This window comes from Centroberyx affinis, unplaced genomic scaffold (assembly GCF_046629955.1).
Source record: "Centroberyx affinis isolate AG114_WGS23_722 - 3 ecotype Tasmania unplaced genomic scaffold, CSIRO-AGI_Caff_v1 ptg002611l_1, whole genome shotgun sequence".
In the NCBI taxonomy this organism is placed as follows: domain Eukaryota; kingdom Metazoa; phylum Chordata; class Actinopteri; order Beryciformes; family Berycidae; genus Centroberyx; species Centroberyx affinis.
Window position 1 is genome coordinate 62,253 of NW_027280810.1, and position 12,268 is coordinate 74,520.

The window sequence follows — 12,268 nt, forward strand, 5'->3', positions numbered from 1 at the left end:
TGAGGAAAGGTATTAAACTAAAAATAGGTTATATATAGGCTATACATCTATACATTTTCTATGGTTTCAGACCCTCTGTCATCTCTCTTGTGTTTGTTGTTGTAAAGACTGTAGTGTTACAGTGATATGGTGGAGCTAATGGGGGCTGGGTGATGTGACTGTCAGCATAAATCATCTTGAATGGCAACCAAAGTCTTCAAATCAAGTAAAAATTAAGGTCTGGAAAAAGTCTGGCATTTTTTAAAATCCAAATTGCGTGGGAATCCTGCAAAATGGCCGATGGAACAGACAGAATTAGCAGCATTTGACTGGTGGTGATTTTAGGGCTGGGCGATAATTCAATATTATCGTTTATCGTCTTTTTAGTGGAATCATATCGTGATGATATGAAGATATTTTGATATCGTGACACATGTGACATGACATGACAAGCAAATTTTACATCAAAACTCTCAAAATTAGGTATGGTAGGAATATTATTTGAATATTTCAGTTTTGTTTGACATCACACCTAACATCACCATTCGGTTCAATGAGATGAACATTAATTTGATTATCTAACGTGATTTTGCATACATGAACCATATCGTGATATATATTGATATCAAGAAAAATCCTTATGATTATCATGATATTGATTTCAACCATATTGCCCAGCCCTAGGTGATTTTCCATTCATACAGGTCTGAACATGTATAACTGTACAGTACTTCAGTAATAATCTGTGACATTTTCATATAAATGTCTGTGTTGCCCCTCTCTGTATCTCTCTAACTCAACAGTGATCCAACCTATCTCCAGCTCATAAATCTTCTCCTCTGTCTGTTCTAAACAGCCGGTGTCTGGTCGCTCTTTCCTGGGAAAAATCCTCCGCCATACAGGAAGTGATGCGTTTTACATTTCCGGTTTGTTTGGAATCAACAGGAGAAGAAGAAGAACTGGGTAGTTAGCATGAGCAGTGATAGCCACCATGGCTGAACAGACAGAGAGAAGAGAAACTCAAACTGCATCAACAGAAAATCCAAGCTCCGCCCACACTGTTTGATTGACAGGTGATCTGTGGGAGGAGCAGTGCAGAAACACCACAGTGAGGCTGAGGGACAAAGATGGAGACTGAATTTTAGAAAAGGATCTCGTTAATGCTCACTTACATGTCTGAATGTGTATAACTGTACAGCAGAAATGCTCACCTGCACCTCCCTCCTCCCCAGGTGAGTTGCCAGGGGCGACAGCTGCCTGACGATGTCCTTGTGAGAGTGGGCGGGGCTACCTGGCCCTGAGGCGGAAAGGAGGAGGAGCCGCCAACCCCTAAGCCCCTCCCTCATCCCCCGCAAACGGACCAAACGGACCGACACACAGAGGGACGTGCTTCTCCCCTCCCTCCTCCTCCTCCTCTTCCTCCTCCTCCTCTTCCTCCCCTCTCCTCCCTGTTCTCTCCTCCTCTTCCTGTCTCCTCCCCGCCTCCCTCCCCCCTCTCCCCCATCTGCCCCGTCTGCCCCGCCCCCTGCCACCATGCTGTGGTCACACTGCTGGTGGAGGGCCTGAGGAAGCAGACTCTGGAAGGAAACCCTGCTCACCCGGGGGACTTCTACCTGGTAAGACTTGAAATCAATATCACCATAATCAGAAGGAGTTTTTTAATATTGATATATATCACACGGAGGTGGGGACTCAAGTCACATGACTTGGACTCGAGTCGAATTTGTATGGAATGATTGAATTTATTGAAGTTGAAACTGATTATAGAAATCAAACTCATGATGCTCTTACCAAGTTTTTATCCTATTGAAACCATATTGCATTGAAAAGTCCAAGATATTTAGTTTTCTTTAAGATATTAAATTGATACTGGACTCTTTATTTGTTCTGACTTGACTTGCTGTTCTACATTTAGACTTGAGACTTGACATTAATGACATGGACTTGACTTGGACTTGACTACATTTAGACTCGGGACTTGACTTGAGACTTGTGCCTCAAGACTTGAGACTGACTTGGGACTCAACTTGGTCGACTTGGTCACATCTCTGATATAAGGATATGGCCTCAGTATGCAAAATCACATGTTAAATAATAGTGATGGGATGATATATTGAAATTCAATATATCGCAATATAAAAATGTGTCAATCTGTCTGTTATGTCAGGAACATGAATGGTGATATCAGCTCCATGTTATTCTGCTGTAGTAATCACTAATGAGACTCTTGACCATCACAGTTTCCATCCAAATTATATTATTGTCACTTTGTAATGACATTTTTAAATTGTTGTTTACATTCTAGCAGCCAATGGCATCGCTGGAAAGATTTGAGTCTCAGAGATAAACAGAATTCTGCACAGTCAGACTTTGTTGACACTGAACTTTTATTGATCACATCGTATCCTGGTTGGTCATGAGATAAGCATCCCATTACTATTAAATGATCAAATTAATGTTCATCCCATTGAACCAAATGGTAATGTTATGGTGTGATGTCAAACATATTGATTAATATTCAGTAAATGTTTCATACCTAATTTTACCAGAGTTTTTCCTCATCATCATCAGTTCAAACAACAGAATTGTGTGTCGTGATTTCCCAAAATCACCATATCATCACCATATGATTCCACTGAAAGACCATAAACCATAATATTGAATTATTACAGATTTATTTTCTTACCTTTTGTTAAACAGAACAAAGAGCACAATTTTGAATTTACCATTGTCTTTTGTTGCTCCTTGTTCTTCTGTCACCTGCTATATGCTCACCTGACTCTCTCTAATATGGGATTGGTGGTAAAATTTCAATGAATTGATACACATTTTCATTAGAGACTCTGTGTTTTTGGGGTGTTATAAAGGTTTTGTACACTATGTACTTTTGTAGGTTATGTGCACAACTTAAGTGTTTTTTATTTGTGAGCTAAATAAACTCCAATCAGTTAGTTTGTTTAGTGCTTGGAGCTTATTTACTAACGCTACCGGAAAATGCAGAGAAAAAGAAAGTGCAAAAGTCTTGGGTTGCAGTTGCACTTGTTTGTCCTCTGTGCTAATGTTAACTTTCTGATATTCTGCCGCTAACGTTAGCTAAAGTTGTTGCTTTGCTCGCCACCATGTCATGTTCTCAAAATATGCTACTCGCAGTGTTGCTGTCAGGACGCTGTGCTCAACATGGCTTAGGTCTCAATGAAAATGAATGGATGAATAATGGAGTTATGGATTTTCATAGGGTTTTCCAGTCAAGGCGGGGGGTTCTTTTGTTAAAGTGGCCCGTTGTGACTATAAAGCTCTGTGGGAAACAGTCTGCTGCACAGTCTGCTGGTGTGTTTCCTTTACATTCATTGAGCTGCAGTCCCCCCCCCCCCCCCTTCACACACACACACACACACACACACAGCTGGAAAATTCCCCCCTCAGCTAGAAAAAATTTAAATACAATGAAAACTCATCATGTGGCCTTATTGCCCGGCCCAACCACAAGCCATAACAATCACACTTACATTTACAGCACAACTGCCCATATAATCATGTTATAAATATCTGAATAAGAGCCGTTCTCACACTGCAGCCCTCTGTGGATCTGATTGGACCGGAGTGTGTGAACTCATCCTGTCTGTCTGTCTGTCTCCTCAGTCCCTGCTGGACCCTAAAAACCTCGCAGAGTGCTGGCCCCCAGATGGCTTGATGCCTGGTGAGTATTTAAAGTTTTTGTCCCAAAATTAAACCTCATTTCTCTCAAGTGACACCGACTCTTGACTGCCAGCACAGAATTTAAACAAACTGTCAAACGGTAACACTTTTATATACTGGATCCTCTTGATTTTGTAGACATTGAAGGAAGAAGTTGAGGTGATGATTTCTTTTCATTATGGATGTAGTATACTGTGGAAATCAACGCTTATGTGTTTTTTTTTACTACTATGTAAGCGTTCTGGGGAAAAAAAGATGGAAAAAGACCAACTCTTTCAGTATGTGTGTATATATAAATAACAAATGAGAAACGAAACATTTGTGCAGGTAAAAAAAAAAAGCTTGTAGCCTGTATGACAACCAAAGACACTGAACTGGATAACAAACAAAATGCCAGACTCTGACTGGCTTTGTAGTAATACTGTCCTCCTAATCAATACAGTAACGCCATTCTAATCTTTAAAATCAATTTTTTGCTCTTTCTTGCTAATAAGTTCCTTATCAGTTAACACCAACGCTGTCAGTGAGGACCAAGCGACTGAAACATTGCATGTTTGACTGTTTTTCCTTCCTAACTACAAATCATCCTGTCCCTCCGTCTCAGAGAGCAGCTATTGGCAGCTGTGCCCTCCCTCCAAGTCCGGCCTGCAGGGGGGCTGCTGAGCTCTAGTTTCCCCCCCGGCCCCGTGCCCCTGGTGCCCCCAGATGCGCACCTGCAGGAGGGGGGGGACCCTCTGGAGCCTCCCCCCCCTCACCCCCAGCAGCACCGGCCCCTGGCGCCCAGCACCTCAGCGTCCGAGCTGTCCCTCCCCGGAGCGGCGGCCCCTCCCGGCCCCGGGCCCCCCCTCCCCCTCCGCCGCCCCCCAAACGCCACTGCCGCTCTCTCTCGGTGCCCGAGGACCTGTCGCGCTGCCGCTACACCTGGCGGCCCAGCGCCTCGCGGGTCTGGACTCCCGTCAGCCGCCAGCAGTACCACGGAGGGGGGGCGGGGGAGGAGGGGCCGCGAGCGGGGGGCCATGGCGGGAGGGGGCGGTATGGGAGGAGGAGCCACGGGGGGAGGCCCCTGTCCTCTCCGCGCCCCCAGCTCCTCCCTGAACTCCTCGCTCCACTCCTCGTCCAGCCCCACCTTCTTCAGCCTGGCGCTGTCCCCCGACTCCCCGCTGCCCTGGAGCTTCCCCTGGGACCCCAGTGAGGCGGCGGGGGGGCGGAGCCTGCTGCTGCTTCTTCCCCTCCCCGTCCTCCTGCTCCTCCTCTCCCTCACCCCTCCACCCGCCTCCCCCTCCCCAGAGGCGCTTCTCCCTCTCCCCGGTGCTCATCAGAGACTCGGCGGCCTCCACCTTCCTGCCTCCGCCTCCCGTGCCGACCCACGCGGCGGCGCCTCCCCCGGGCTGCTCCGTCATGGCGGGAGCGGCCGCGGGCGCCCCGGTGCCGGCCTCGCCCTCCTCGGCCTGCAGCACGCCATCGTCGCTGCGCCGCGCCCTGCCGCCCCAGCTGCCGCGCTGCCACTCCCAGCCCTGCGACCTGCTCCTGCTCAAACCCGGCCTGAAGAGGCGCCGCGACCCCGACAGGCCCTGCGCCCGGCCCGTCCTCGACTTCACCAAGATGACACAGGTAGCTGCACGGTCTAAACATTCTGCAATGTTTAGTAGGGATTAGGTCTGGGCGATATGGACCAAAAATCATATCTCGGTATTTTTAGGCTGAATAGCGATACACGATATATATCTCGGTATTTTCTACAAAGTGGGCTAAATGTTCAGTTGTAAGCAGGGCTGGGGCGATATGGACAAAATCAAATATCACGATATTTTTGTCCAAATACCTCGATATCAATATTGCGACAATATTGTAGGGATGACTATTGGTGCTTTCACAAAATATTTACACAATGAGATTTTTGATAAATAATCATCAGTAATGTGGATATAATGACTAAGTGGGTAAAGGCAAATAATAGAACAGCTAGAACAGTCTGGTAAGTTAAGAAAATGACATCACTTTACTGTAATGCAGCCTTTAAAACCAGGAAAAGACACTTATGCCATATCACCATATTACGATATCCAAAATCTAAGACGATATCTAGTCTCATATCAGGATATCGATATAATATCGATATATTGCCCAGCCCTAGTAGGGATGAACAATTAATTGAAATTTTATCGAAATCGCAATATGGCCTACTGCAATTTTCAAATCGCAGGAGGTGCAATATTTGTTAAAGGTGAAATGTGTCAAAATACCATTTTAAATTAAATATTGTGGTGCTGCAGAGATGTCCTGGCCTACACATCATATTCTACAGACTTAAGAAAACATCTTTGTTTGGTACAGATCCCCGCAAAAATCACACCATAATCATTTTAGTATGTTTTTCAATGAAAATGAGAATAATGATGTAAAAATTATCATTCCCTCTAATATCGCAAATCATATCGCAATTGCATTATCAGTCAAAATAATCGCAATTAGATATTTTTTCAAAATCGTTCAGCCCTAATGTGTAGTATGTTTTTTCTGTTCAATGCATTTACTAATATACGTAGTATATTAGTAGTATAAGTATATTCCCATGTAAAAAGGGGGAAAAAAATAGTCAAAAATAGCTGTACTCCTCTCTCGATTTCAGGATGTTTACTCAACAACCAAAGATTTCAGCATAAAGGTTTTTTTTAGTTCTCTGTTCAATTCCAGGAAAAGCTTAGTAATGAAGCATCAGTGGTCATATAAGCACAACTGAGTTGAAGACCCAAAAAATAACCAACAACACAATAACCTTTATGGGTTAGTAGTTTGAACCCATTCTGAAAAAAAATAATGCAAGAAAAACATACAATTAGAACTCTCCCAGAAGCAGAAAATCTTTTGGTTGTTAAAAAAAAACGATTTGGTAGACTCAGAGTTTCAATAAGGAAACAAGGAAATATATGGATATGGTATTTCTCAGTTCAGGAGTCAGTATGGCACGTCATGTCAAAAGTCCTGGACACTGAGGCCAAAACAGGGATAAACACTGAACCAAAACAAAAATGATCCTCATCCAGCACTGCTGCAAAATATCACAGACGAAATGTTGAACTTGTAGTATTGTTGTCCATGTTTCCTAATCTTCTTTCTCCGGTGTTGCTCGTCCTCCAGACCCGCAGCATTGACCCCCAGTGTTTGGAGCGAGGCGGAGGCAGGCTGGCCTGTGGCGGGGACATTTGCATGGGCCTGGAGCCCTTCCTGGGGGATTTCCGGGGCTCCTGCTCCCCGGCCGACGGCCTGGGCAGGACCAGTATCGGACCGCTGAGCGAGAGCGACGAAGAGGGCGGGGAGGACGAGGACGACGAAGGGGAGGAGGAGGACCCCGACGAGCGCGAGGCGGCCCAGCAGGCTGTGTTTGAGAGGGATTGTACAGAACTAGACTTGAACTTGATAGAAGAAAACTGACGTATTTGTAAATGGAAGGCTGTTCTTTGTTTCTGTTATTTTGTTTTGGATTTATCTTAACCTCTCCCTCTTCCTCGACTACCATTGCCCCAACGCTCTGATCCCTGGGCCCCCAGGCCTCTTTGCCACCAATCAGCAGGGCTCTCAGGAACAACGCCTTCTCTCATTGGATGAGCTGGGGTAAATTGAAGCTGATTGACGACAACAGTGATGATTTGACTACCACCAATAACGTTAGACTCAGCGCTGTGACTTCACACTTGGAATCCTCCTGGCTGCTTTTTGTAAGATTTCTGCTATTTGAAAGATGTTTTTAAAAAGTGAGGATCTTGAGAGTAAGTTCGGTCACCTTTGCGCCCTACATTAAGAAGGAAACCTTGACATTTTGAATTCCAGTTGGCGACTTTTCTCCCCGGAGTACTTGTCATATTGTAGGGAAATCATTTCTGCATCTGTCCTTCAATTGCCCCTAAAAATTTCATCTTTGCATTGTTAGCATTCTTGATTGAAACCAGTAAGCATCGCTAGCTGCAAGCCAACAAGCCATTTTTAAAGGAATAGTTCCTAACCCATAATGAAAATGACTGATTATCTACTCATCCTCATGTCAGGCGAAACACAGGTGAAGTTTGTATGTCCACAAAACACACAGCGAGTTAGCTAGCGCAGCTCCGTGTTAGCCTTCTGTAAAACAACAGAAGTGGCCGGGAAGTTGTTCAGAGTTCCAAAAAAATGCAAAAACAACCATAAAATTACTCAAAACTGCTTGTGCAGCATAATCCAAGTGTTTTGTAGCCAAACGATCGCTCTGTTAGTGCAAAAGTCCAATAAGTACCTCATTATCTCCTAGATTTTCCCCTCATGGAGCTCAGGTCGCTCTACAGTGATGAAGGGCCTTGCTGCCTTTATGTTCTCCTCATAAATGTCATAAATTGAACACATTGCATAATCAAGTACTTTTTAGTCAGAAAAAAACAAAATGGACCCTGAAATAAAGGTAGCTTTTTTTTGTGACTAATTTAGAAACCAAGTGGTACAGAGCTGTACCAGAGCTGTTGTGCTTAGCAGTACAATGAAGAGGAGGAGGAAGAGGAATATTTACACACAAGTTTATTGGTTAAAGTTGTTGCATATTAAAAGTTACTAGATGTTCAACCAAGAGTGAGAGTGTCACATTTTGGCATCTTGGATATCATGTAAAATTCAACTTTTGTATTTGTATTTACAACTTTATTGGGTCCTTCAAGCACACTCTACCCATAATTACAATATTTCTGACAGCGTGCGGAAGTTCCAGGAGATAATGAGGTCAATATTGGACTTTGAGGCTCATAGTGCAGTCGTTTGGTTTCAGAACACTTGGATTATGCTGCAGGAACTGTTTGGAGTAATTTTATGGTAATTTTTGCCCTTTTTGGGACTCTAAAGAACATGTTTCCTGTTTTCTGTTGTTTTGGAGAAGGCTAACACGTTATGTGGACACACAACCTTCACCTGTGTTTCGCCTGACACGATGGTGAGTAGATAATGACAACGCTTTCATTTTTGGGTGAAGAATTCCTTTAAGGTAATTGAGGTCCAAATGCAGTATTTGACTGGAAAGGAAAATCAGATTGTCAAGGTTTCCCTTCAGCATCCCTGCTTAATGGCATCCAGGTGTCCAAGGGAGCTTCCAACACACTGCTGCTGAGTCTGTCTACAACACACTACTGTCTGATAGGGCTGTGACCGTACTGCAGTGTGATCCTCGATACTAGACCATTATCACCATGCCACAGACTCTGTAGCACCAGACCAAGTATCACAAATCTGTCATTTTAGCTCACAACGCTTCTTTAACAGACTAGAGTATCACCGTCCCTCAGACCCCATAAATTAATCTGCAATGTTGACAGAATATAAGGATAGTTGGTTATCCTACAACTATATACAAGATCAAGTATTACAATGCCACTACAATTTTACCCTGTAATACTATACCGGCCCACGTTTTTACCAAGTATGAGCATGGAACCATGCAGGGCTTCGACTAGGAAAGAAGCCATGGAGCCTGCTTTATAAAAATACTTTAAAATGCTGTTCCATCCTTTGAATCTCAAGTGTCACATCATGTGCTCTTTTTTCAACTTCCTAAGTAGCATGACTTTACTTGTAGGAGCGCAGCCTACATGGTAGCATGGGAAGAGCACAGGAAAATATTTATACATAAATAGTCGATGGTTGGAGCAATCCTTGGTACAGAAGCAAGCCAACAGTTCAAACTTGCAAGTTAATCAGCTCTTTTGCTAGTTTGTCTCGTCTTTTTTCATATTTAATGTCAACAAAGCTATTTTCCCTCATGATCCATACATTTTAATACAATACTTAGATACTTTAGAATCTTAGTATCACAGATGTACAGTAACAAGGCAACATCCTCCATGACCACCGATGCTGTTAGGCCGATAAGCACACAGTGGTCCTGCATAGCTCTAAGGATGGAGCAGAGACGAGGGCGGCTCAGCGGGTAGAGCAAGGCGCTGACACTGCGGGGGTTGGAGGGTCCATTCTAACTGCAGTGATACTAACAACATGGACGCATGTAGGGCTGAACAATTAATCGAAATTTTATCGAAATCGCAATATGGCCTGCTGCAATTTTCAAATTGCAGGAGGCGCAATATTTGTTAAAGGTGAAATGTGTCAAAATACCATTTTAAATGAAATATTGTGGTGCTGCAGAGATGTCCTGGCCTACACATCATATTCTACAGACTTAAGAAAACATCTTTGTTTGGTACAGATCCCTGCAAAAATCACACCGTAATCATTTTAATACGTTTTTCACTGAAAATGAGAATAATGATGTAAAAATCATCATTCCCTCTAATATCGCAAATCATATCGCAATTGCAATATCAGTCAAAATAATCGCAATTAGATATTTTTTCAAAATCGTTCAGCCCTAGACGCATGGTACTTTAAAGCGTCCACCAAACGGTGTTCTGGCTGTTGTTTCATGGCTCTATCTTGAACAGAGGTGAACAACAGGTGTGTGTGAGGGGGGGTGCAGTCAGAGTGTGGCATGGTGATCCTCTGGGCGGTGGTGCGGTGCGGTGCGGCCCTGTCAGACCTCACTGAGGGCAGGTAGCCACTGATGCTGTTGTTCCATCTGAGTGTTCACACATTCCACTACCAGTAGCTGAAAACATTCTTGTCAATGAAATCTGAATGCTGGAAGTGCCAGCTAATTCCCTCATAGTCTGTCTGTGTGTGTGTGTGTGTGTGTGTGTGTGCGTGTGTGTGTGCGTGTGTGTGTGTGCGCTGTCCAACAGACCAGCTCCTGGTTTCCCAGCAGCCTCCTAGCCCTGAGATCTTAGAGTAGCCTGTAGGATCATCCACTGTGAAAACAACAGCAGGTTGTGATGATCTAGACTTTTCTTGGACTCTTTCAACAGCTTAACAGTAACAAACGATCAATGTTAAAGTGATATCTTGACATTTTGAACTTGACTTGGTTAATTTCCATCACCAGGTGCTGTACTGGTCCTTCAGCTGCCCTGAAATGGCTTGATAGCATCATTAGCATTTCTCATTTAAGACTATGTGCGCTGCTAGCCACATGGTAATGAGCTAGCGTGAATAAGTGATGCTAATAATGCTAACATGATGTTTTTTGGTTAATTGAAGCATCAGAAACACTCTGCCCACACTGCGACAAGTGCCAAAAGACACATAATAAATGCTTTCTGCACTAAAACACTAACGAAATTGATTTCAGAGCCAAGATGTAATTTTTAATTTATTTTGCAAAACCAGGGCTAGGACCACAGGAGGCTGGACTGTCTAGAAATGACCAGGCTGAGTGACAAGCTGGAAGTGAACAACTAACTCCTGGACTGATTTGGGATCAGTGGATTTTGGTCCCAGTTCTGGTCACTAAACTTCTGCTTGTCAAGACCTGAATCATTTCTACAGGATTATCTCACAGACAAGTCTTAATCAGTCTCTGCAGAATCCCTCTGGGTTTCCTCTGTCAACATTGGACTACACATACTTGGTTTAGTGGTGCTTTTTTTTTATTTATTTAAGCCAAAGTGTTCTCTGTGTTTATTTTCATGAAAAGTAAAGATTTCAGAAATTTGCTAGACAAAGGTCAAGCTGGCAGTGATCTGCTCGTGCCGCACTGGACTGAAACATTTATTGTTTAGAATTGCAAAGATTTGTTAAAAACAAAATGCAGTGCTTGTCATTTTGTAAAAGATGAGTTTGGTTTTATGCAGTTGATGCAGTTACTGCGGCCGGTTACAGTTGAAGCTCTTACTGTGTGGAGCGGATGGTCAGGATGTCGGAGGGCTGCTTAAAGCTTGTCTGTGTGTCTGATTTAACGGGACACAATGACAGTTTGAATTTTAAAGTTATTTTTCTTCGGGAAAATGTCTCTGACTTGGTGTTCCAGTCAACTGAGAAACAGCCTGCCTGTGGTTGTAGGCCAGCCGCTGGCCACAAGCTAGCTTGTTAGCTTCCTTTACTTTAGGTGACAAATGCTAGCAAGATGTTTGGACAGTTAACTGAAGTCCCAACGCAAATGTGACTACAGAAGAAAAATAACCCAAATTTAAAATGTCGCAGTATCCCTCTCACTTGGTCAACGTTGGCAGTGGAGAATGGAATATCTGTGCTTGGCTCAGTATTACCTCGTGTTAATACTGTGTGTTCATGTTTAACAAGTGAGAGAGGGGGGGTGGTGGGGGGGGGGGGGGGTTTGGGCAGTCGGCCTGATCTCTTCACTCATGTTGTCATATAAAAACAATGGTTGGCAGGAGGGGGAGGAGGTGCATACCACTGCTGTCACATTTAATATCAGGACAAACTTGCATATCCAAAAAGCCAACTTTTCACAAATTAAGGAAAAACCTTATTCCGAGATTGATGACCATGATGTTTTGAGATGAATCAATAAATCTAATGAGTATAGAATAGAAATCTTCTCCAAGGCCAAGCCATTTTTCAGTTGGTCAAAATAAAGAACACGACACAAAAATTGCAGTTTAAAGATTTGCGTCCATCACCAACGATAAGAATGATTGATGCCTACAAGTGGTATGCACCCACCCCCCACCCCCCACCCTAACCCTCCACCACCTCTCCACCACCCCCCGACCCCCCCCCCCCCCCCTCC

At 43.9% G+C, this 12,268-nt stretch overlaps 1 protein-coding gene across 1 annotated transcript; it reads left to right on the top strand.

Annotated features, from left to right (window-relative positions):
* The first annotated feature begins 1,159 nt into the window (after nt 1–1,159).
* On the top strand, nt 1,160–7,231 carry fam53c (family with sequence similarity 53 member C). Its single transcript, XM_071534742.1, is given in 9 exon segments — nt 1,160–1,211; nt 1,360–1,595; nt 3,619–3,676; nt 4,280–4,326; nt 4,329–4,490; nt 4,493–4,662; nt 4,730–4,874; nt 4,876–5,286; nt 6,814–7,231. Coding segments are annotated over 9 exon segments (1,575 nt in total). The 3' UTR covers nt 7,108–7,231.
* Nucleotides 7,232–12,268: the final 5,037 nt, after the last annotated feature.